Consider the following 25,981-nt stretch of genomic DNA (forward strand, 5'->3'; position numbering starts at 1 on the left):
TTACAGATTATGGTGGAAACAATTCTGCTGCTGCTGCTGGCCCACCACCTCATGATGCCCAGTTTTGAGCTGCTTGATCTGTTCTAAATCTATCCCATTTAGCACGGTGGTAGTACCACACAACACGATGGATGGTGTCCTCAGTGTTTAATTGTTTGATATATTCCCACATTTTGTAAAAGTGTCTCCACAAGAGAAGTCATGATCTTTGCTTTTGGCAGGCTGAATACTCTTGTTTTACTTGTGCTTGTTTAACTCCAGTTAATTTGTAAACCATTTTCTCTCTTTTGTGAGTTAGCTTCCCCTTACCTGTACTTTTCTGAAGATGCCACAGTTCTCCAGCCATCTTGTCCATTCTGGCTATTCTTCCTATGCAAGTCTGAACAGTGAGTAGAAGCTCTCAGAACCAAGCTTTGCATCCATTTTCAGCAGGAATCATTGAGTAGTAGCTAGCGAACCCTGGCAAATTTAATTTTACTTCCCAAGACTCTGGATAATGATGGCAGGTTACAGTGCCTGCACTGCAATCCAGGCTGAGATCAGCTAACTTGGTGCTTACTTTGGACCTCTCCAGTCTTTTTGATGAGTGCCATATCATGAGATGCATTTGCACATTGGACCATCAGTGGAACCCTTTACACAAATTTTATTAAAATTGCAGTTGTGAAATTTAAGAAAAAGAAGTTTGATGTAATTTTTCTTCCACTTAGTTGAAGATTGGAGGCTCTAAATACTGTATACTATAGCGATAGGCAAACTCAGACACCAGTACGTGTCTTTCTGCTCTATTTATTTAGGATTCTGCACGGTAATGGTAGCTCAACTTCCATGATTATATCCACGCCAGGAATTGCCACAGGGAAACTTCAGGAGAGCTGGCAGCTTCTTGGTAGTTGTTTATAGGCCCTCAAACAGTACTTGTAAGGCAGAGAATAAATAAGGAAATTAGCAGTGCATCTAACAAGGGTAAAAGAACTAATACATAATTTACTACAAATATACATTCCTTTAAGGCACAAAAACCCCACAGGAAAAGTGGTCCATCCATGGCTAACAAGAGAAGTAAAAGATATTATTATATCAAAGGAAGAGGCTTAAAATATTGCCAAAAAGAGTAGTAAGCCTGAGGATTGGGAGGATTTTAGAATTCAGCAAAGTTGATAAGGAAAAAGAAAAAAGAATGAGTAAATTAGCAAGAGATATAAAAACAGATTGTAAACTCTTTTATAGGTATGTAAATAGAAAGAGATTAATGAAAGTAAACATGGGCCCATTGGAGTCAGACAGGATAAATTATAATTGGGCAACAAGGAAATGGTGGAGACATTAAACAAATACTTTTATATCTGTCTTCATGGTGGAACACACAAAAACATTCCGGAAATAATGGGGAACCAAGGTCCTGGAGGGAATGAGGAGCTTGAAAAAAATCAGTATAACTAAAAACATAGTGCTGGAGAAATTAATGGGATTAAGTGGCGAAAAATCCCCTGGACCTAATGACCTGCATCCTAGGGTTTTAAGAGGTTGCTGCAGAGAAAGTGGATGCATTGGTATTAATCTTCCAGAATTCCCTAGATTCTAGAACAATCTGCAAGAATTGGAAGGTAGCAGACATAACCCCGCTATTTAAGAAAGGAGGATGAAAAAAAAATGGTGAAACTAGGACAGTTAGCCTGACATCAGCAGTAGACAAAATGCTAGGGACGTGGTAACAGGGCACTTAGAAAATTGTAATATTAGGCAGAGTTAACATGGTTTTATGAAAGGGAAATCGTGTTTGACACATCTGTTCGAGTTTTTTGAAGATGTGACTAGTACTGTGGATAAGGGAACCAGTGGATGTAGTGTATCTGGATTTTCAAAAGGCATTTAATAAGATGCCACGCAAGAGGTTATTACACAATTAGGACTCATGGGATAGCGGGTAATATATTAGCATGGATTGAGGGTTGGTTAATGGACAGAAAACAGAGTAGGAATAAATGGGACTTTTTCGGGTTGGCAGGCTGTATTTAGTGGGGTACGCAAGGATCAGTGCTTGGGCCTCTGCTATTTACAATCTATATTAATGACTTGGATGAACGGACTGAGTGTAATCTATCCATGTTTGCTGACAGTACAAAGTTAGATGGGGCAGTAGTGTGAGAAGGACGCAAAGAGGGTACAGAGAGATATAGACAGATTGGACCAAGACCATGGCAAATGGAATACAATGTGAGGAAGTGTGAAGTTATCCACTTTGGTAGGTCACACAAAACAGAATATTTTTGAATAGTGAAAGACTGGGGAATGTTTACATTCAGGGGGTCCTGGCTGTCCTTGTACATGAATCACAAAGTTATCATGCAGGTACAGCAAGCAATTAAGAAAACAAATGGTCTGTTAGCTTTTGACAGAGGGATTTTAGTATAAGGGTAAAGAAGCCTTCCTACAATTACACACAGCATTGGTGATGTCACACCTGGAATAGTGTGTACAGTTCTAGTCTCCTTGCCTAATGAAAGATATCCTTGCCTTAGAGGGAATGCAATGAATGTTCACTAGACTGGTTCCTTGGATGAGGGAATTGCTCTATGAGGAGAGATTGAATAGACTAGACTTGTATTCCCTTGAGTTTAGAAGAATGAGAGGTGATCTAATTGAAACATATAAAATTCTTAAGGGTTTTTACAGGTTTAAAGCTAGGAAAATGTTTCTCCTAGCTGGGGAGTCTAGAAGCAGGTGTCACAGTCTCAGAATAAGGGATCGACCATTTAGGACTGAGATGAGGGGACATTTCTTTACTAAAAAGGGTTGTGAATCTTTGTAATTCTCTACCTCATAGAGCTGTGGATGCTCAGTCATTGAGTATGTTCAAGACCGGTCGATAATTTTTTGGGAATTAAGGGATGTGGGGATAGTGCAGGTAGGTGGAATCAAGATAGAAGATCCGCCATGATCTTGTTGAATGGCGCAGCAGGGCCAAATGGCATATTCCAGCTGCTATTATGTTCTGGTGCAACAATACTGGAAAAATTGAGTGCTGCTCAAGAAGTCCAGATCTGTGCCTTACACAACGATCTGTTTAAGCATTACAAAGGGGTGGGGCTGTCAAACTAGCTTGGAATCTGTATTGGTCTCCTTCAGACCTGCTTTAGCTGGGTTTGGCCATTTCCATTCTCGGAATACTGGCGGGGAAAATTCCTGCTGTATACTGTTACCAAGGTAAAGAAAACTACAGTATCAGTTGGTACTGGGCCTCTGCTAAGAAAGAAAAAGAAGCAGTTAGTATCTTCCACAACTGAGACACTTGTTTACCTAGACATTGCTTAAAAGTAGTGCATGCATGATGTGACACTTCTTGTCATATGTAACAGTACCCAGGATCTGGTGGATGGTTTACTTGTACATAATAAAATTGATCACCAACAGAAGTCGGGGTTATCTCAGTTGGACTGGATTATTTTGTCTACTTTTCTGGACTTTCATTCAGGAGATCTTTCTGCCAACTTTGTGGCACTGTTGAATTCAGTGAACATTGCAAATCAATATAAATATCTGGTGCTATGCTGTTTAATAATATTTTTGAAAATACAGAATCAATGTGCATTTCCTGCTTTTTCCTGTGAATATGGCTTTATATAAATAATAGTTAAATTTGTTGTCTATCAGCAAGATACTGCTGCAGATGAAGTTTTGATACAAAGAGTACAGTTGTGCTTTTCTACCTGTGCTGGTCTACTGGATTTCAATCTGCTGCTCAAAAACTGTTCATCAAAAGCACCAGAATGCAGGCTAGCTTTGTAGACAATTTCCCTTTCTGTTTTAACCCTTCTCTGGAGGTGGTTAAATTAACAAACATTGTGACTAGGATTATTAATCAACTTCAAGATATAAATGAGTGAATATTAGCATTGATTCTGAATGGTAAGAAACTTCAGTGTAGGGTTGAAGGGGGAAAGAGATACCCTATAGTGCTTAAAGCCCAGTATGACCTGCTTATGGTTAGCTGAGATTTTGTGTTCCGCTAACCTACTTTTTGTTGTCATGGAGAAAATGCGAGGTATCAACTGCATTTTGAAATTGAATTCTCTTGCGGCCTAAATGTGTTCAGTGAGGCATAGAATAATAAAGTCTACCATGTGTAGCTACTGCCTCGACTGTGTCAATTTATTACCCTCCATTAGCAAGCGTTCCTGAATGCGGGGGATCTATGTCTCAATTCTTCAATTTTGTGACTGATGTATGTTGATTCTGCAGGGTTTTTTCTGTTGACTTCGTTGTCATGGTGACTGGCTGGCAGTGCATTTAAGCTGGATTAATTTTGATCAGAGGTGATCTATAGAGAAGGAGTTAACAACAGTATCATTGTTTGCTGCTTCCTCAAGCATCCCTGAATGTTTTGCTTTTAATCTTCATAAAAGAACATACTTTGCATCCTTCAAGAAATACTTGCGGAAGTATGTTGAAGCTGGTATATGGCTATTTGAATATAAAAATTTTCATTCTCTGCACAGCATGAAAGGTTTCAAGCGAAATGGGTGTATAACTTGACCATCTGCTACACTGACTTATAAACCTTCCGGCAGACTTTAGCTGCAGGACTTGAAACCATAAAAGCAGTCGTGTTAACCTTAAATCTTGACCAAATACTGGATCTAGTCAATAACATTTAAATCACAAGTTATTTATATTACCAATTTGTTGCCGAGACAATACCTACTGGCCCTAATGTAATTTTGAACCAGGGGCAGAAGTTTTTGACAAATTGTACATTCAGTTATTCAAGCACTAAAGCTGCACTGATTGGGTGTTTTGGAACAAATATATTAAAATCCAAGCTGAGTATAATTGTCTTAGTCTGTTTCCTGAAACTGAATTTCTTGAAGTTAACTTGAAAAATGCAGATTCACTAGAAAGCTTCTCGTTTCTATATGGTGTCCAAGGATTGGTTTGACCCTGGGGTCTTATAAAGTATGTTTGTTCAGTTGTAGAGCCGACACAGTCCAGACACTGGCAAAAAAAATTGATCTGTTTGCAGGGGATTGGTTGCAATGATAGTATTCTGAATTTGAAATTTAATAGTTGCAAGGATTGAGTTTTGCCTCACTAAATGTTAACACTTCAAAATGTAGAGCATCAGATCCTCCTGGTCTGATCAGGCATTATCCAACAGGTAATTCAATATATTTGCTGTATGTGTAATCTCATGTTTTTTAAACTAAATAAATTTGTTCAAAATAATATTATTGATTAAGTTAATTATTTTATAGTCTGTTGCTTTAGGTAATCATTCCTTTAACGCATGTACTGAGTTGGAGTCCATAGTGCATTGTGAGAATGTTAGAAGGATGTTTATCCTGTTTGGGACAACGCTAAATACATAATGTCAGAGCAAACCACTGAATTCAGTAATGTGTTTTTTACAAAAAGAACATCTAGTCAGAACAAGGAGTAACTTCTGGCAACAAATACAAAATGTTTCATATAACTTGGTTTGCTTCAGTGATTATTGTGCTTGTTTTTAGGGGGAAGCATAATGTTGTTTTAATCTTTGCCACGTCAACTTTTAAAATTGGCACTATAGGCCCCAAGTTTCCACATGATTTGCTCCTGATTTTTAGGAGCAACTGGTGTAGAACGGAGTATCTTAGAAATCGGAATTCTCATCATTTAGGTTGCTCCAGTTCTAGTCAGTTAGAACAGTTTCACTTTGGAACAGAATTTTTTTTTTCAAAAGGGGCCGTGTCCGGCCACTTATGCCTGTTTTTCATCAGTGAAAACTTACTCCAAACTAACTTAGAATGGAGCAAGTGAAGATTTTTGTATGCTCGAAAAAACCTTGTCTACACTTTAGAAAATCAGGCATAGGTTACAAATCAGGCGTAGGGAATGGTGGGGGTGGGGGGAGGGTGTTTAAAGGGAAGTTTACAAACATTAAACACTTCAGTTTTACAAATAAAGAGCCATAATAAATGATAAATACATCAATAAATCAACCAATAAATCAATCAAAAAAAATTAATAAGAAATTTTTTAAACAATCAATAAATAAAACATTTTCTACTTACCGACTGCAGCACCGGGAGCCCTCCAATAGCGTACTGGGATGCCCCCCCTCTGTGTCTCTGTCAGTGTCTCTATCTCTCTGTCTGTCTGTGTGTCTCTCATTCTCTGTCTGTCAGTGTCTGTGTTTCTGACAGCGAGATGGGGGAGAAGGGGGAGGGATGGGGAGAGGGGGAGAAAGGAGATTGGGGGGGGGGGAAGAAAGGAGATTTTGGGGGGGGAGAAAGGAGATTGAGGGGGGGGGGGAGGAGAAGGGGGAGGGAGGCTGAATGGGCTGGGCCCGAGACTTCGGGCAGGGCTCGTCCCCAGCACCAGATTTACAGGTAGGTGGCGTTGGGTCGGGTGTGGGGGCGGGTGTCGGGTCCGGTCCGGGGTTGGGGGTGGGGGGGGGTCTGGTCTGGAAGCGGGAGTCGAGTCGGGTCAGGAGGAAGCAGGAGCTAGCCGTGGGAGGAGCCTTATTCACGCAGCCCCAGTGAGGCCATTCGGCCAGGGCTAGGGGCTGCGTGCTTCGGCCCCTCCCACACAGTTTCGGGCGCCTGGAGCTCACTGCACTTGTGCGCCCACTGTAGCGCGCATGTGCAGAGGTCCCGGCACTGTTTTCGGTGCAGGGACCTGGCTCCGCCCCTGGTATGTTTTTTGTGATCGAATATGATAACTTTGAAATTATTTTGTATGTTCGCATTGATAAATGTGTGTAATATAAAGATAAAGATGTCAGTGGGTAAGTATACGTAATGCAATGATAAATTTGAAACTATCTCTATTAAAAATAGTGCTGTAATACACTATCCTGTTTCAATTCTGCATTTTCAGGTTATACTGGTACAAGTTAATCCTGGGGAAACATTCACAATTAGAACAGAAGATGGTCACATTCAGTGTATTCAAGGTATGTGTATAATGACCACATACAAAAATAAGTACTGTGTGGTAAATAAAGCTTCAATATATAGAACAATGAGGAACCTGATAGCATGTTAGAATTTCCTTTGAAAGTAAACTTGTTTTCCGTCGGTAACAATATTGTTAACCCCACCCCCCTTCGCCAATGTTATTATATGAGCCCTCTTGAAAGAACTTGTAATCTACAGTCTCGAGCAGTGAATGTTTGGCTACATGCCTGAAACAGTGTGAAAATATTATGATTCATGAAAACTCATGATTAAAATGAGTTTGGAATGCAGTGTAGACAAGCGATGGTATTTACTGTACCTGTATTTATTTATCATTCTGAAAATAAAACTTTTCTGATGTCAGCTAAATTTTATTTTTTGTGCTTTTTGGCAAAATTATGACTGTCTTGTATTTCATTATACATTTTACTGAGGTATGGATTTTAATTTCTGTTTTGACCTTGTTACTATTTCATTTCTGGTGTGTCAATAAGGAGGTGGTGGAGACAGTATTAAAGTGGCACTGGACATGATACCTGTAAAGCAATCATAATTTACAGTTATTAGGGGATACACAATCTGAATAAACTGCTGCAGATGAAGCCTGCTTTTCGCCCTCGGACCTTCCTGTTTTGTGAATGATTCTTGCTGAAGAGGTTCATCGAAATGAGCTAGGTCCCATTCCATCACCTCAAAAATTGCTTTCAGGTTTCCTGCAATGGAGAGCAAAAGCAGTCTATCTGTGTTGAAGGGTAACACAACATTGAAGATGCAGAGTTCAAAGACTCAAGAACCTGAAAAGAGCAACCATTGTTCCTGCCGATCCAGGGTCCTGCATGTGAAACTGGATGAGGAACAACCATTTGGTGAATCAACAGCCAAGTGGAAAATTACAAATGCGCTGGCACTTGACTTTTTTAAATTTCCTAATTTTTATTCCTTAATCTTTCTGTGGTGAAGGCTGTGGTACCTTGTGGAACTGGCCATTCTTTAAGCCTAGACAGTGAATTGGTGGACTATTCGGCGACAGGGGAGGGGTGCAACACAGCTAAGCTTGATATCCCCACCTCGCATCTACAAATGCACTTTTGTGCACGGGACACTGGAAAGTGTCAGAATAAGGAAGCTTTATTATTAAATATATATATGCAGTAGGTCTTAATTGCCACATGTGGAGTGTTGGATTGTTTTTTTTTTAAAATGCAGACCTTTATTGTTTAAATTATTATTTTTTAGGTCCTGCTCATGTTCCCATGATGTCACCAAATGGCTCTATGCCTCCAATTTATGTGCCTCCTGGTTATGTCTCACAGGTACTGTACGTTTCCTGAATTTTAGTGCAAGATATCTAATGGCATTTGCCAATTCAAGCTCTCTATATGCATGCAGGATTTCAGTTAAAGGATGAAAGTAGAAACATGTCGCCAGCTTTGCAAGGTTCAGTAACTTTTATATAGGTACTTTAACTTGCTTGTCATGATTGCATATGCTCTTGCTCTGGGGAATATAATGGGCCTGAACTTGCTTCGGTTGGAGGCTTCCTGTGGGCCAATGCCTCCGAACTGCAATAAATCTACTCAGCTACCTGATGGTCCTGGATTCGTGGATACTCGAGCTCCTGCGTAAAGGCCCACGTATCCCAGGGCGCAGGTGGTTCGCAAGTTTCCCGGCCCAACCAATCCGAAAGGTGATTCCCATTATGCTTATGGGGATTCCATTTACAAACTGATTTCCCATAAGCTTAATAGTGATCACCCAAAAAATACATGTACACAACCTTGAAATTAAAAAAAATCATTACATGTTTAAAATTAATTAAAATACAATTTAATTAAATATTTTAAATAATTTAATTTTTAGAAAAATAAATGTAAACATTTTTTATGGGGCCAAAAATAACACAAACTTATTTTGCAGGTTTTTGAATTTAAATTTATTTTAATATTTATTTTCACCTTTGCGCTGGTTCCTCTCCGCCAGCGAAAGTCCATTTCCCGGAGATGCGGAGGATCTGTCAAGAGGATCGCAAGTTCCGAGTTTTCGTGCCTGCGCAGCCCTTGCGTAAACCTGGAACTTGCGAGGCATATACGTGTTTCATTCATATTTTAAAATGTGGATGTTGAAAGGACAATATAACAATTGGAATAAGTACTTTCAGTGAAGTCCTTATTCATTCATGTATGTCGTGGTGTGCATGTTTAACACTTTTGCTGAAGGCTTTAGTTAGAGAGCTCCTTTGAATTGAAAAATGGACCCTTTCAAAATAAAAATAATAGGTTGAAAGTGATATCAACCATCAGTACAATATAAATAGAACAAGTATATTCAAGTTAATTGGAAGTAGTAGATATCTTCCATGGGAACCTCCTTGGTTTAGACCACCATAGTTTTTTCTAGCAGTGAACAGATTTTTTGTTTCACAGAGGAGCTCTCCAGCTATTATTTTTTCTGTATCTGAATAAAAAAAATGTAGTTCAGTAATGGGGAATATTTAAAGTGGAACATACTTTACTTTGAAAGTAATCATCTCCAGTTATCTTCTTTATATTTGGCCAGTATTGCACAAACTATTGTGGAACCAAAATAATGATTCCAAAAGTTCAACTAATTCTAAAGGAGAGAGTGCAGCGGTCATTCTTTATAAATCTTTTAACAGTAACATAACTTGCATTTATATGGTGCCTTTAATGTAGCGATTCGGGGTGAAAATGCTGACTGATTAGTTACAGGAGAAGAGTTGGTGATTGAAGGCACTGTTGAAAACAGAAAAAAAGACTTGCACTTGTATAGCGCCTTTCACGACTGCCAGACATTCCAAAGCGCTTTACAGCCAATGAAGTGTAGTCTCTGTTGTAATGTAGGAAACACAACAGCCAATTTACGTACAGCAAGCTCCCACAAACGGCAATGCGATAATGTGCAAATAATCTGTTTTTAGTGATGTTGATTGAGGAATAAATATTGGCCAGGACACCAGGGATAACTCCCCTGCTGCTCTTCGAAATAGTGCCGTGGGATCTTTTAAGTCCACCTGGGCAAGCAGACGTCTTGGTTTAACATCTCATCTGAAAGACAGCACCTCTGACCTCAGTACTAGAGTGTCGGCCTAGATTATGGGTAAGTTTTGAGGAATCTTTAGAAGGGAAGATTTATCCAGGCAAAGATGTTAGAGGGAATGTTCAAAGGAAACAGCAAAGTAACTTTTTTTAAATCCTGGGTTTTCGTGATGTTGGTACCCTTTCTCTATCCAGCAAGCAGCAATTTCTGCACTTCACTGGTTTGTACACACTGTCTGAGCAGACTACTCAGTTTTGGCAAAGGCTTGGTATTCCCAACATTTCTCAATGATTTGCATAACAAGTTGAGGTCGGTCTCTGGAACTGTCAGGTGCCTTATTTCACTGGGGAATGGTAATGGCTTTGAGTCATTAATTGGATAGAGAGCTGTGCAATCCTGGACTGTGTCGTTTTAGTCCTGGGCTGAAACTTCCCTGTCTAAAGAAAGTCTGTTTCCCTTTACTTGGCTATACCACAGATCAGGCTGGTTTGGACATTGCTCTCAAACTCTTAGGGCCTCTATTTTCCTCATCATTGGGCGGCGATTTTTTGGCTCCCAGTGATTTTTCTTTTTTTGGCATAGATGGTCATTTTTAATCTTGCACAAGCGGCAACTATCAGTGGCAGAGTTTTTGGCGCCAAATGTTTTGGCGCTGGTCCACATTAAAAAGTGATTCCGCACGTTTCTGGCCATTAAGGCCATTTTCCCCACCACCAATTTAAAAAAAAAAAATGCTGCACAGAGACATTAGAGCCCATTTGGAAAAAGCCTGCCTTAACTTAATGAAATCGTCCCTGGCTAAAGGTCCTCCACACTTATCTGAGCAAATAACTGCAGGTAAAAATAAAGCAGGCAAAATAAAACTTACAGATGGGCCTTTGCCATGGATGAGCAAACTGCAGGCAAATTTAAAAAAATAAATTCCAGAACAGCCTTTTCCCTCGAAGTCCCAACTCCAGGTAAGTTTCAAAAGATACTTCCAGGCACATCAATACATTCAGAGGAGCCTCTTCCCTCGAAGACCAAACTGCAGGCACATCACAACATGAAGAAGAGCCTTTTCCTTTGTAGAGAAAACTCCATGCACATTGCAACACCTGATCCGACCCGCTGCTGTCCCTGGCCGATGGTCCTTCACGCAAGACTGTTCAACAAACTCCAGGCACATTGGAAAGGATTATATTAAGACTGGGCATTGATTTTTGTCTTTAAATAGTCTCCCTTACATTTGCAATGTTTATCTCAGTTTACATTTGAAGACAGTGTTGCAATGCGTAGGTTGACCTGAATAAACAATAATATATTTTAAGGGATATTTTATTACTGTAAACATATTATTATCCACTAGAATAGGGTCTGATCAACCAGATAAGTATGTTTACTACCTTGTATTGAAGCATGCCTAATGACAACTTGATTGCCAATCAGATATTCTTACTGATTAAAATTAATAATTGATTGGTGTGGACCTTATTAGAATCTCTAAAATCTCTGGACTCTCTGTAGTAGTTTATGCAAAGAGCCTGGTCACATGAATTGAGCATAATACTTAGGTGAAAAATTGAATCCCGCCAAAATGTGTCTTTGTTTGTGCCACCAGGCTCCTACCACTCATTAACTGCCTCAAATTGGGTTACATTTGAAAACCCTGGCTTTATAAGATTACATACTAGTACCATAAGAACATAACATAAGAACATAAGAATTAGGAACAGGAGTAGGCCATCTAGCCCCTCGAGCCTGCTCCACCGTTCAATAAGATCATGACTGATCTGGCCGTGAACTCAGCTCCACTTACCCGCTCTCTCCCCGTAACCCTTAATTCCCTTATTGGTTAAAAATCTATCTATCTGTGACTTGAATACATTCAATGAGCTAGCCTCAACTGCTTCCTTGGGCAGAAAATTCCACAGATTCATAATCCTCTGGGAGAAGAAATTCCTTCTCAATCGGTTTTAAATTGGCTCCCCCGTATTTTGAGGCTGTGCCCCCTAGTTCTAGCCTCCCCGACCAGTGGAAACAACCTCTCTGCCTCTATCTTGTCTATCTCTTTCATGATTTTAAATGTTTCTATAAGATCACCCCTCATCCTTCTGAACTCCAACGAGTGAGTAGACTGGGTCTTTAATCTATCATCATAAGGTAACCCCCTCATCTCCGGAATCAGCCTAGTGAATCGTCTCTGTACCCCCTCCAAAGCCAGTATATCCTTCCTTAAGTAAGGTGACCAAAACTGCACGCAGTACTCCAGGTGCGGCCTTACCAATACCCTATACAGTTGCAGCAGGACCTCCCTGCTTTTGTACTCCATCCCTCTTGCAATGAATGCCAACATTCCATTTGCCTTCCTGATTACCTGCTGCACCTGCAAACTAACTTTTTGGGATTCATGCATTGCCGGTGCTTTTAGTGTCCCCCTTCCCTTTTATAGGGGGCACTGGGGAAAAATTGTGATTTTAGTGCCCAAAAAAAAACCAAAAAAAAAGAAAAACGCAAAAAAAAACAAAAAAAGGGAAAAAAAGGGCCTTGTAAATGTCTGGTGTGTCACCCAGGTAGGGTGGCACGGTTTAATGTCTTTTGTTTTTGCAGATAAACTCCAAAAAGAGTTTCATGCACAAGGACCCCCAGGTCCCTCTGCATCTCAGCATGTTGTAATTTCTCCCCATTCAAATAAAAATACCAAGTTATTGATGGATATTCAGGGTCACTGATAAATGTACCATGGTCCTGCGATGCAGGAATTGGGTACATGCCAGAACAAGTCAGGATCCATGAACACCTTGGTACCAGTATAGTTTATAGAACCTGCCCGTTTCATTTAAACTTAAACTGGTTACAACACAGAAGGAGGCTATTTGGCCTGTTGTATCCGTGACATCATCTAAAAAGATTTTCTAGTGCTGGATTAAAAAAATAGTGCACAAGATTCACGTTAAATGTCAAATAAAAATGTTTATTAAACATTTGTAAGTACAGTTGTACTTAGCTTAACTTAACTTTTTTTAACTTTAATAACTTCAGTAAATTTTGTGTCAAACTTTTCAATGAAAAAACAAACAATCCCTGCCCATGTTGCTGCCTCTACTCCTACCCGTGCCCATTGTTGCAGACTTCTGCTTCCTCGCCCCGCGTACCCCAAGGTTTTTAAAATTTTCTTTCAGACAGCGTGTTTTTTGTTGGTGGGTTGCGACAGAGACTGATCTAGCAGATGTCATTGTGGAAGGCCTGGGTTCTCTTTGGAATCTTCCTCAGCCTGTGGATTCAACCCCTGAATTTGGTCTAGGGGTTAGAATGTTACTGGCAGCAATGGCGGCCTGGGTGTGCTCCCTTATTGCTGCTATTACCTCTGACATCCCCTCCCTCATTCTGTCCCGACAGTTTTTTAATGACAGTCCTGCAATTTCTCCCCTCACCTCACCCATTCCTCCAGCCAGTGTTGCTACTTCATGTTTCAGTCCCGCTAATTCTACCTTCACCCCACTGAAGGTTTCCAGGAGCAATCTCGATTGTTGGATGTTCTCCCCACTCATCCCCATGAGCTGTCTATGTTCACTGCATTCTGTGTTTCTGGTTCAGCTCTCCCTCCTACCCTCTTCTGCGTCTCGCAGGTGTGGCTTGTTGCGACACACTGGGACCCGCAGCCTCAGATGGTACACCTTGAAATGGGGTGTCGGTTGATTTGCTCAGGAAAGGGCTTGGAATCCTTGGGGGGTTCACCATCTCCAATTCCAGTGTAACCATCTCAGTATCGGGGTCCTCCTGCTGCCCTTCATTATTATCTGGACTGACGGCTTCCTGAACATGCTCTTCTTCTACTTCAGGTAAATCTCCTCCTGATGCGCAACATCTGCAAAACATAACGGGGATGCTTGGTTAGCAGCAGGGAGGAAGGGGAAGCGTAGCCAGCACACGCAGTACTTAAAACCTAGCCAACCCAGATTCAGCAATTTTCAAGGCTTACCCTCTCTTGGTAAACTGTACCTAGCTTTCACGTTGGTGGTTGATCTTCTCCTGTGAGTTTCAATCATATAAGCTATCCTCTGTTCCACAGCTGTTAGTTTCAGCCTACTTGCTGGACCTCCTCCAGTCTCGCACGCACGCACACACCACATTTACAGATGTTACTGCAGTGCATAAATATAAATGTAAATAAATTTAAATAAAAATATTACTTAAAGTCACTGCTTGGTCGAGGTCCTGCTGCTTCTCTGGCTAATGGACATTGCAATAAACTCTACTGCAACCTGGTCCCAAACTTTTGCGAGTACAGAGGGTTTACTGAAGCTCCCTTTGTTTTCAAGAACATCCCATCTACTCTTATGTCTACAAGGGTTCAATTTCTTCGAGAAATCTCTTGGCCCTTACAGCTTCCCCTTCCCTGTCTCCGTCCCTTTTGCCTTCTCTTCCACCTTCTCTTGCATCCATCTTTTTGAAGCTGTATTTTCTATCTGCAAATCCACCTGTGCCATCAATGGGTTGTCACTGGTGATCCAGACCAGGCAGACCCGCCACGTGCAGAATTTTTTTTTTTACAGCACATGCGCAGAGTGTTTTTTTAAAAAGTGTGTGCACAGTGAATTCTCGGTGCGCACGAAGCTCTTCCTTCCCCCCCCCACCCCCTCCCAAAATGGACTCTGGTGGCGTGGCGCTAAAAATAGCTTAAAGTTCGGGGGAACTGCCGAGTTTTTTTTGATGCTGACTGGGGGGGAAAAAAATGTACGTTAAGTGGACACCAGAAATCTTTATTGTGGAAAATAGGGGCCACAGTGCTTGAAACTTTCAAAGATAGCTTTAACTTCTTACTGAAGATTTAGTTCAGAAGGAAAAGGTAACTTCACCTGCACCTTGCCCTGATTGTAAATGAAGTTTGGATGGTAATAGTGCCAGTTTATAGACCGCTTTCATTCAATGAAAACCGGTCCGTACCCATTTTTTGGAGTTCGGGGTGGCAGTGGGAAAGTCGTATATACTACTTGTTCATACTTTGTTTACCCAGGAAACACAACTGGAGAGCCAGTCTGTGGAAACAAAGGCTGCTCAGTTGTCATAGGAACACAGTTCGAACTTGCTAAGCCTAAAGGTCAAGGGTGTTGTCTGACTTGGGTCCTCCCATATAATCTTTTATACTTATAGTTGGCAACCTCCACATCACCCACAGAAAATTAGCTTTTCTAGTTCCTGTTTGAGCAATTTGTATGTGTGGGGGGGAGGGAAATTGTTGATTTCAGCCTCCCATCATTCTCGTGAGGTTAAACCTGCATTGAACCCATCAATTCTAAGTGTTTAATTGAAGCAGTAATTAATAAACAAAATTATTTTGTTGGATCGAGCTCTTGTTGCTGCCTCATTTGCATGTTTACACCAATCCGAGAAGCGGAGCCTGCTGCTCACTGAAGCAGTTTCAATGAAAGAAAGAAATACTTGCATTCATATAGGGCTTTTCACACCCTCATTACACCCCAAGTGCTTTATAGCCAATTGAACACTCTTGAAATATAGTCACTATTGTATTGTAGGAAATGCGGCAGCCACATTGCACACAGCAATGTTCCACAAACAGCAATATGATCACATAATCTGTTTTAGTGATGTTGGTTGGAACACCAGGGATAACCCCCCTCTCTTTGGATTAGTGCCATAGGATCTTTTGTGTTCACCTGAGAGGGCAGATGGAACCTTGATTTAAATGCACTGGAGTATCAGCCTAGATTCTGTGCTCAAGTTTCTGGAGTGAGACTTAACCCACAACCTTCTGACGAGATGGGAGTGATATCAACTGAGCCAAAGCTGAAGGTTACTTAGCCAAAAAAATGACAATCGGAAGAGCGATGCATTGCTGATTGGAAGTGGAATCTAATACTGCCTCACCTTCATGTTCAAGTCACTCGAGGCCTAGATCAGACGAGAGTGAGGTGGGTTTAAAGCAGTACTTGATTTGTTGGTACTGATCAACTTCCCACTTGTTGCAAAGTGTTGGCTGCAGCAACATCCAGTTTGGCAGTCACTGAACTTATTTCTCTTAGTGTTACCCAGTAAAACTAGGTAATATCTGAATCAGAGACTGTTTTATTTAACTCCCTAGTACTGGCAGTTAGTTGGTCATTGACTAAAAAATAAATAAATACTTCCATTTATAAAGTACCTTATTACATTGAAATGTCTCAAAGTGCTTCACATACTGCTGGGACTGTTATGTCAGCAAAGTAATTAAATGCAACATTTAATTTAAAGAAATTAGTGATGGGGAGAGGGAATAATTTCCTCTATTGCTAACATTCACTTTTTGCACATTTATGATTTTGGCTAAATGTTCACACTCGTATTGGAGTCAAAAGATTGTCGGTTCAAGGCCCACTACCAGACTCGAGTTCACAATCGAGGTCTACACTCCAGTGCAGTACAGAGGGAGTGCTGCATTGTCAGAGGTGCCCTGTCTTTCTGCTGAGACATCAAAACAAGGCCTGTCATATGGATGTGAAAGATCCCATGACACTCTTTGAAGAGGAGCAGGGAGTTCTCCCTCAACCATTACAGATGAATTAATCGTGTACAGAGTTTGTGGGGACCTTGCTGTGTGCTCTGCTTATCCTTTGCATAAGGTGACCAAAGATATTTCCGAGAGGGAGAAAGGGAAGAAGTTCACTGGAATGAAAAAAAAATTGTTAAGAGTGCTCAGGAGGCTGGAAAAAAATCGCTTTAGTACAACTGATGAAATATTGGGTACAACTGCCCCTGAAGGGAAAACAAACTGAATTGTGGAATGTGATCCCAAAACATCCTGAAATCCAATGTAATCAAAAGGAATTTAACTTACTCAGATGTTCTGGTGCAGTAGCCTCTATCAGAGATTATTCTTCACAGCTGTTTTTCAGTTGCAGGTTTTTAAATTTATGTTTTTAGGTTTTTGCCAGTTTTGATTTCCTATTCCCAATCCCCAAAACAATTTTGCACACTCACCCTGGCTGGTCCCCCTGGACAGCCCCGATCTTTGCTCCCTTACATCCAAGGGACGTCGACTTGAACGGATATGGCGGACAACTGCTTTACCATTCACTGCCAGATCTGGCTGGACCACATAAAGCACGATCTGGTCCTTCACCCGTCTGCCAAAATCATTCTGGAATGTAAAGATAAACCTCGGCTCTATTCTCCACTACTAACTGTCTTTTTAAACCCTTCTCCCCAGTCTCCACCCTCACCTCCGACAATAAGTGTGAGGAGCGCATGGACCTCTTGGTTTCTGAGATTGAGACCATCTGTTTAGCTGCTTCCCTTCCCCTAGCCCACCAGGTCACACTTCCTCTAAGGAAGCCCCCTGCCCTAGCCCTGACACATCTTTCTCCAGTTTCTCGCCGATCTCCCCTCATGACCTCTCCGAGCTCATCCTGTCCATGAGACCTTGACCCTATTCTCACCAAACCGCTGACCACCCAACTTCCTTTTCTGGCTCCCATGTTAGCTGATATTGTTAACGGTTTGCTCTCCTAAGGTACTGTCCCCCCTCCCTCAAATCTGCTGTCATCACTCCTCTCCTCAAAAAAACAACCCTCCATCCCTCTGTCCGAAATCCAGTTCTGGGTGAGCAGAAATGCTCTCCAATTGAATATTGGGAAGACTGAAGCCATTGTTTTTGGTCCCCGCCACAAACTCCGTTCCCTAGCCACTGATTTCATCCTTCTCCCCAACTCCTGTCTGAGGCTGAATCAGACTGTTCACAACCGTAATGTCATATTTGACCCTGAAATGAGCTTTCAACCACATATCCCCGCAGCATTATTAAGACCGCCTATTTCCACCTCTAACATTGCCCATCTCTGCCCTTGCCTCAGCTTATCCGTGGCTGCAGCCCTCATCCATGCCTTGTTCCCTCCAGACTTGACTATTCCAACCCACTCCTGGCTGGCCTCCCACATTCTACCCTACAAAACTAGAGGTGATCCAAAACTCGGCTGCCCATGTCCGAACTCGCACCGAGTCCTGTTCACCCATCACCCCTGTGCTCGCTGACCTACATTGGCTTCTAGTTAAGCAATTCCTCGATTTCTCTATTCTCATCCTTATTTTCAAATCCCTCCATGGCCTCGCCCCTCCCTATCTCTGCAATCTCCTCCAGATCCTCCCCCCCCCCCCTCTCCCCCGAGATGTCTGCGCACCTCTAATTCTGCCCTCCTGAGTATCCCTGATTATAATCGCTCAATCATTGGTGGCCATGCCTTCTGTTGCCTAGGCCCCAAGCTCTGGAACTCCCTGCCTTACCTCTCTTTTCTCTTTCATGGTGCTCCTTAACACATACCTCTTTGAGCAAGCATTTGTTCACCTGTGCTAATTTCTACTTGTGCGCCTCGGTGTCATTTTTATCGCATAATACTCCTGTGAAGCGCCTTGGGACGTTTCACTATGTTAAAGGCGCTATATAAATAGACGTTTTTCTAAGTTCTGTAGGTTAGCATGCATGTTTATTCCATTTATACTGCACCACTATTTAAATGGTTCTTGAGGACCTGATCCCAGAACCAATGTGATAAACTCCTCCACCATCAACATATACTATGGGAAAGACTTCACAGAAGTCACGGATGTACTATAAATAACTGTTGCAATGTACGCGCATGGTCATTCCACTTTTTTTGGTTGTGGTACCTTGGATGGCTGGTAAAGGTTCATGTAGGATGACGGTGATGAAACTGCCTGCATGACGGTGGGCACCAGCTGCTTTTTTATGGAGTATATTATTCAACCTTTGGTTTCAGGTGACTGCTTTTTTATTAAACCACTGGAGCATTAGTCTTGGGATTTGTGATATAATGTGGGCTTTTTGATTGTGTTAGTAACGTGCAGGACCATTTCAGACAACAGTTGTATGTCTATTGATGGGTGATAATTCTGCCCATGCATCAGTTTGCCTCAGTGGTAGCAGTGTCGCCTCCGAGTTATGAGTTTAAGCTCCACTCCAGGAATGTGACACTTTTTTTTTTCAAAGATCAGCCCCAGTGTCCTAACCAACATTCACCATCAAAACCGATGAATTGGTCATTCATCTCATTGCTCGTGCAACTTTACTGTGTGCAAATTGGCTGCTGCATTTTAAAAAATTCATTCTGTATTATGGGTATCACTAGCAAGGCCAGCATTTATTGCCCATTCCTAGTTGCCCTCGAGAAGGTGGTGGTGAGCTGACTTCAACCGCTGCAGTCCATGTGATGAAGGTACTATCACTGTGCTGTTCGGTAAGGAGTTCCAGAGTTTTGACCCAGTGGCAATAAAGGAACAGCAAAACAACGCTGACTACACTTCAAATGTGAAACATGTTGATGCAGCCTGAGTATGTGGAAGCTGCTATATAAATATAATTTGTTTATCAAAAAGAGTGGTAGGTGGTAGGGTATTAATGTTAAAAAAAAATTTAAAAAATTCTCTCATCGAACTATAGTAATAAATTACATCTACCTGACATAGTTTGCAGCAAGGTAACACACATACTAAGAATATATTACTCAAGTAGTCACTAAACCATTTAGATCAATCGCTCCCAACCTGTGGGTCACAACTCCCTTCTTCTCTCTGAGAACTCCAGGAGATGGTCACTAACAATCCATTCTCTGCTGCTGATCTGGGCTTCTACCTAAAGCTGTTGGCCTGTTCCAGGAGCAGGAGGAAATACTGAACTCTCAATATTTTCTTCACCATATGTAGAATTTCCACTTGCACCATACTGAAGTGAGTCCACTCCTACCTTCAGCCAGGAGCCATAAGGAAGCCAGGGAGGATGGCTGACCTTTTTGGAGGAGACATCTTGCGGGAGCTGGGGGGGTTAGAAGCCAGGAAGGCCATGAAGGAGAGGGTTTATGTTGGAGTGGAGTGGCAGGGAGCGTTATCTTTTGAATGAGATGGCATGAAGGAGATTGGAGAGTGGGACGATTTTAATACTCAGTTTGTCACATATGTATGATGATGGCAACTGGGCCCATCGTTTGTTCAGATTTCTTTGAGCAGAACCCAGGTATGCAAAAATAAGCCACTGATTTATTTAAACTTGACTATTCTCAGTAAAATCAGCAATATGTGCAGAAGAGGGATATTTTTTCTGCATGATGGCATGGAATGTAATTTTGTCTTTAAGGTCTTAGGGCAGTTGAGGCAATATAGGTTTATGACGGTGGTGAAAAGTACTATGCTGTTTTTCTTCTTTTAGCAGAGCACTCTGTCAAAAATGACAGAGTTCAGTAAAGTGTCAGCTGTGGCTCAGTGGGTAGCACATTCGCCTCTGAGTCAGAACGTAAATCTACACTGACAGTCCAGTGAAGTGCTGAAGAAGTGCTGCACTGTCGGAAATGCCATCGTTAAACCGAGGCCCCGTCTGCTCTCTCAGGTGGACATAAAAGATTCCATGGCACTACTTCGAAGAAGATCAGGGGAGTTATCCTGTGCCCTGGCCAATATTTATCCTTCAATCAACATCATAAAGACAGATTATCTGGTCATTATCACATCTCTGTTTGTGGGAGCTTGCTGTGTGCAAATTGGCTGCTGTTTCCCACATTGTAACAGTTTCCCACGTTGTAACTCCAAAAGTACTTCATTGGCTTTGAGACATCCAGTGGTCGTGAAAGACGCTATAGAAATGTAGGTATTTTCTTTTAAAGTATAATGTAGTCGGTGTTCTTTTTAGACTTGATGTATGGTGTTTCCTTAAGTGTGCATAATTCTTATGTTTTGGGAGTAGGAAATATTCTGATCCTTTCGGGCGCCAAATCAAACATCCAACAAATGAGAAATTTGGATTTTAAAAGACTCCAAGACCTGCCAGGCACATAACTTGCAGCAATGATATATTGTGCCTGTGAAAGACCAAAGTAGTATTCACATCCGTACTGTTACTTAATCTTCTGACTTGGCCGATCTAATCTGCTGCATCTTATGCAAGTTCATTTAAGTGGCTAATGCCACTGCAGTTGAAATTCTTGAGGAAAAGTATTTACTACTGTGTGGAAAATTGCCATTTGCTCATTTTACTGCTGCTAAAACAGCTACCAAATTGTTGAAGCGAAAGTAATTTAGCGTGTTACTGGTTAAAATAAAAAAAAATTTAATTATAAAACTTCCGACAAGGCACCCACACCTTGCTTTTCCATTGCATAACATATTGCAGAACCACTGCCATATTGGAGGTTTGAATTTTAAGGTTTGCCCTGCATGAGCTGTTAAATAAAGTGCTGGTAATGTTGGTGCTCCAGTGATTTGGCAATAATGCAATGCTATTTTCCTTCTAAATTGTTATTTTCACATTAATTAAAGAAACCTAACACAGAACATCAAAAGCAAAACCATTAGTTGGTGGTGTATTGTTATTTACCTCACTGTTGTCTGAAAAAAACTAAATAAATAAAGCGGAGTAATGAGGATATTTCCCGCATAGCGAAAGTAAGGGGGTGAGTTAACAGTGCAAGTAGGATGAGGGAAAAGATTCTGCAACATTAGGCCTCATTTTCATGTAGATCATTCAGAGCCAGATAGAAAAATGGTTAAAGTGAGCATTGGCCTGCGAAAAACTTCCAAGTTAGAAATGAAAGTATAGTAATTATGGGCCCAAGTTTCGGGCTGCACCTAGAACGGCGCAGCCCTGACCTGGACGCCCATTTTTCGCGCCACAAAGTGCGCCTAAAAAAAACTTACCTATTCTCCGGCTCCCTGCAGGTCCTCTGGAGCTGGGCGCAGCGCAACACAAGCTGTGGGGGGGGGCGGAGCCAATTCCCTGCGCTGAAAACAGTGCCGGGACCTCTGCACAGGGGTCACTGGGGCTGCGTCGATAAGGCTGCCTCCCACGCCCAGCTCCTGCTTCCTCCGGACCCGACATGACTCCCACTCCCACCCGCTCTCCGCCCACCCGCTATCCGCCCCACCCACTCCCTCTCCTCTCACCCCCTCTTCGCCTTCCCCCTCCCTCTCCTCCCACCCTCTTCACCCCCCGCTGTCAGAAACACAGACAGAGAGTTAGAGACACACACACACACACACACACACACACACACACACACACACACACACACACAGAGATAGACACACACACACATACAGAGATCGAGACACACACCCAGACAGACAGAGAGCTAGAGACACACACACACAGACAGACAGAGAGATAGAGAGACACACACAGAGAGATAGAGACACACGGGGGAGGGGGGCGCGTCGCAGCACGCTGTTGGAGGACTCCCGGTGCTGCAGTCAGTAAGTAGAAAATGTTTTGTTTTATTTTTTTTTAATTTATTTTTTATAAATTTTTTTTGATTGATTTATTGGTTGATTTATTGATGTATTTATCATTTATTATTGATGATGACTCTTTTTGTAAAATTGAAATGTTTAATGTTTGTAAACTTCCCTTTAACCCCCCCCCCCCAATTCCCTACGCCTGATTTGTAACCTACGCCTAATTTTCGAAGTGTAGACAAGATTTTTCTGAGCGTACAAAAATCTACACTTACTCCATTCTAAGTTAGTTTGGAGTAAGTTTTCACTGCCTAAACTTTCAAAACGGGCGTAAGTGGCCGGACACGCCCCCTTTTGAAAAGAAAAATCTGTTCCAAACTGAAACTGTTCTAACTGACTAGAACTGGAGCAAACTAAATGCTGAGAATTGCAATTTCTAAGATACTCCATTCTAAACCAGTTGCTCCAAAAAAACAGGAGCAACTCGGGCCGAAACTTGGCCCCTATGAGAGGACAAGCTATTTAAGGAGTGGGTGGGATACCAAAAGAGGCTGCAAGAAATACGGAAAGATGGGCAAAGTGAAAGGTGAGGTAAGTAAAAGCCAGGTGGAGTGAGAAATATACAGGGAGCAATAGGACTAAGGAGGCAATGTAGAATATGTTGTTTTTAATTTACTTTAAACCTGAGGTTTTACCCAAGGTAGGCTAATATATTAAAGCAAATTATCAACAAATGTATCCCTTTAAAAAAAAAGGAAAGGTAGGTTAGAATTATGATTCACTTTTAAAAAGAGAAAAAATTATGTTTTACAGGTAATAGAAGAAAATGGTGTTCGAAGGGTTGTTGTGTTGCCACACTCAACAGAATTCCATCCTAGTAATCATCCCTCTCTGCATCCCCCTCCGCCTCACGTGCCGCACTACATACACCATCACCCTGCTTTGATACCCCACCCTCATCATTATGCTCCAGTAACAGGAACAGGGGACATCCCTCCACAGTTCATTCCTCAGCACCCTCCACCACCCCACGTTTTTGCAGATCAAGGTAGGTGCACACGAGATGTAGCAGTAAGAAATTTCTTATTAAAGTTTAAATCTGAGGCCCAGAGCTGGGGGAATCTACTTAACGAAGTAGCTTGCTAAACAGAGTGGCAATGGGAATTTGTTGAGATTGGTAAGGAGTGGGTAAACAGTACAGATAGTTTATCAACCTGAAATTTAACACACTTTTCTTACTTTAAAACGTTACTTTAAAACTGCAAATCAGTGGCAGTTAAGTCAATCAGTCTGTAAGTGGGTACCTGACTAGGTGTTAATTGTTGTGGCTGACTGACTGTTGACTGAATATTTATAAGAACATAAGAAATAGGAGTAGGCCATACGGCTCCTCGAGCCTACTCCGCCATTTAATAAAATCATGGCTGATCTGATCATGGACTCGGCTCCACTTCCCCACCTGCTCCCCATAACCCCGCATCACCTTATCATTTAACTAGGGTGTTTCTAAAAGGTATATGTTCGAGGAATATCTGCTAACAGAGCTGGGTGAATCTACTACATGGAATGGTTTGCTAAACAGAGTGGCAATGGGATTCCAGTGCAGAGGGGGAATGAGGTGCTAAGTGCTTTAAACAAAGGATCAGCAATAAATAAATAGGATGTGCTTATTTGTACTGCAAAAATGGCCACCATGCTCCACCCTTTGTAAGAACATAAGAAATAGGAGCAGGAGTTAGGACATTTGGCCCCTTGAGCCTGCTTCTCCATTCAATAAGATCATGGCTGATCTGATCATGGACTCAGCTCCACTTCCCTGCCCCTCCCCATAACCCTTTACTCTCATCGTCACAAATCTGTCTGTCTCCACCTTAAATATATTCAATGACCCAGCCTCCACAGCTCTCTGGGACAGAGAATTCCATAGATTTACGACCCTCGGAAGAAATTTCTCCTCATCTCAATTTTAAATGGACAGCCCCTTATTCTAAGACTATGCCCCCTAGTTTTAGTTTTCCTTATGAGTTGAAATATCCTCTCTACATCCACCTTGTCGAGCCTCATTATCTTATTTTTCAATAAGATCCTCTCATTCATCTGAACCCCAATATGTGTAGGCCCAACCGGCTCAACCTATCCTCTGAAGTCAACCCCGTCATCTCCGGAATCAACCTAGTGAACCTTCTCTGAACAGCCTCCGATGCAAGTATATCCTTTCTTAAATCCGGAGACCAAAACTGTACGCAGTACTCTAGGTGTGGCCTCACCAATACCCTGTACAGTTGTAGCAGGACTTCTCTGCTTTTATACTCTATCTCCCTTGCAATAAAGGCCAGCATTCCATTTGCCTTCCTGATTACTTGCTGTACCTGCATACTCACTTTTTGTGTTTCATGCAAAAGGACATTCTGGTCCCTCTGTAATGCAGCACTTTATAATTTAAATGGAGATAAATTGCAATTTGCTTTTCTATTATTTCTGCCAAAGTGGATAACCTCACATTTTCCCACATTATACTCCACCTGCCAAATTTTTGCCCACCCCCTTAGCCTGTCTATATCCCTTTGCATATTTTTTGTCCTTCTCGCGATTTGCTTTCCCACCCATCTTTGTATCATCAGCAAGCTTGGCTACCTTACACTCGGTCTCTTCATCCAAGTCATTAATATAGATTGTAAATAGTTGAGGCCCCAGCACCAATCCCTGCAGCACCCCACTAGTTACTGTTTGCCAACCGGAAAATGATCCCTGTTTTCTGTTAGCCAATCCTCTATCCATGCTAATATATTACCCCCAACCCTGTGAGCTTTTATTTTGTGCAGCAACCTCCTATGTGTGGCACCTTATCGAATGCCTTCTTGTTTATGATTGGTCCCCTTGGAGGATAAACCAAACCCTGAAGTTTCACAGGAATGTGTAACTGGAACCGCCCATACCAAGGTCTCACTGACTTTGCAAATTGTAACTTGATCCACTTTGACTGTCTGAAGTGACAAGAGGACAGAGCTCCGCAGAAGACAGCAAGGGCCAGCCAAAGTCCCGTACCCCAGTCCAAGTGCATGCCTCCCCTCTCCCCCACCCAACCATAGAACCATAGATGGAGCAGGCATTGTGTACGGATTGTTAACCGGTTTATTGGGTATGAAGTGAATAATAACAGTGCCGTGACTTCTGGATATCATCCACTCCAATGATGTCCCTTGTAGGGGGTTGGAAGAACGTGATCCATTTTCCCTGAGTTCCCTCTCTCCCATCTGATTTCCCCCCAGTCTCTCTCTCTCTCTCTCTCTCTCTCTCTCTCTCTTCCCCCCCCCCCCCAGTCTCTCTCTCTCTCTCTCGCTCCCAGCCTCTCTTGGAGAAGAAAGAGCTGGGGGCGTGCGTAGAGAGTCGGGGGGGGGGGGGGGGGTGAAGAAGGAGGAAGAGGTTCGGGGCGGGCAAGGGAAGAGGGCGGGGGGGGTGGTGGGGGGGAAGAGGAGAGAGAAAGAAGGAAGCGAGCTGGGGGCAGAAGAGAAGAGATTCGGGGTGCAAGAGAGAGGAAGAGATTCGGGGGTGGGGGGGAGGGAAGAGAGTCAGGTGGGGGGGGGTGGGAAGATTCTGGAGGGAAGAGAGTCGGGGCCTCAGGTCCTGCTTCTCGGCACCACGTGGAGGGAATGATTCGGGCCCGGGCGGCGGGGCGGAGAAATATGGAGTTATCCACTTTGGTAGGAAAAATAGAGAAACAGTATTTTTTAAACGATGACAGATTGGGAAATGTTGGTGTTCAGAGGGACCTG

At 42.2% G+C, this 25,981-nt stretch overlaps 1 protein-coding gene across 2 annotated transcripts in view; it reads left to right on the top strand.

The window, feature by feature from the left end:
• Window positions 1–25,981, top strand: part of LOC139265759 (fibronectin type-III domain-containing protein 3A-like) — a 207,236-nt gene that overhangs the window by 94,868 nt on the left and 86,387 nt on the right. For both annotated transcript variants that reach the window (XM_070883127.1, XM_070883128.1), the window contains exons 3-5: window positions 6,862–6,937; window positions 8,178–8,254; window positions 23,022–23,256. In XM_070883127.1, the coding sequence (XP_070739228.1) occupies window positions 6,862–6,937; window positions 8,178–8,254; window positions 23,022–23,256 (388 nt within the window). The remainder of the gene's footprint in view (window positions 1–6,861; window positions 6,938–8,177; window positions 8,255–23,021; window positions 23,257–25,981) is intronic.

The sequence above is a fragment of the Pristiophorus japonicus genome, chromosome 6, assembly GCF_044704955.1.
Source record: "Pristiophorus japonicus isolate sPriJap1 chromosome 6, sPriJap1.hap1, whole genome shotgun sequence".
Classification (NCBI taxonomy): Eukaryota; Metazoa; Chordata; class Chondrichthyes; family Pristiophoridae; genus Pristiophorus; species Pristiophorus japonicus.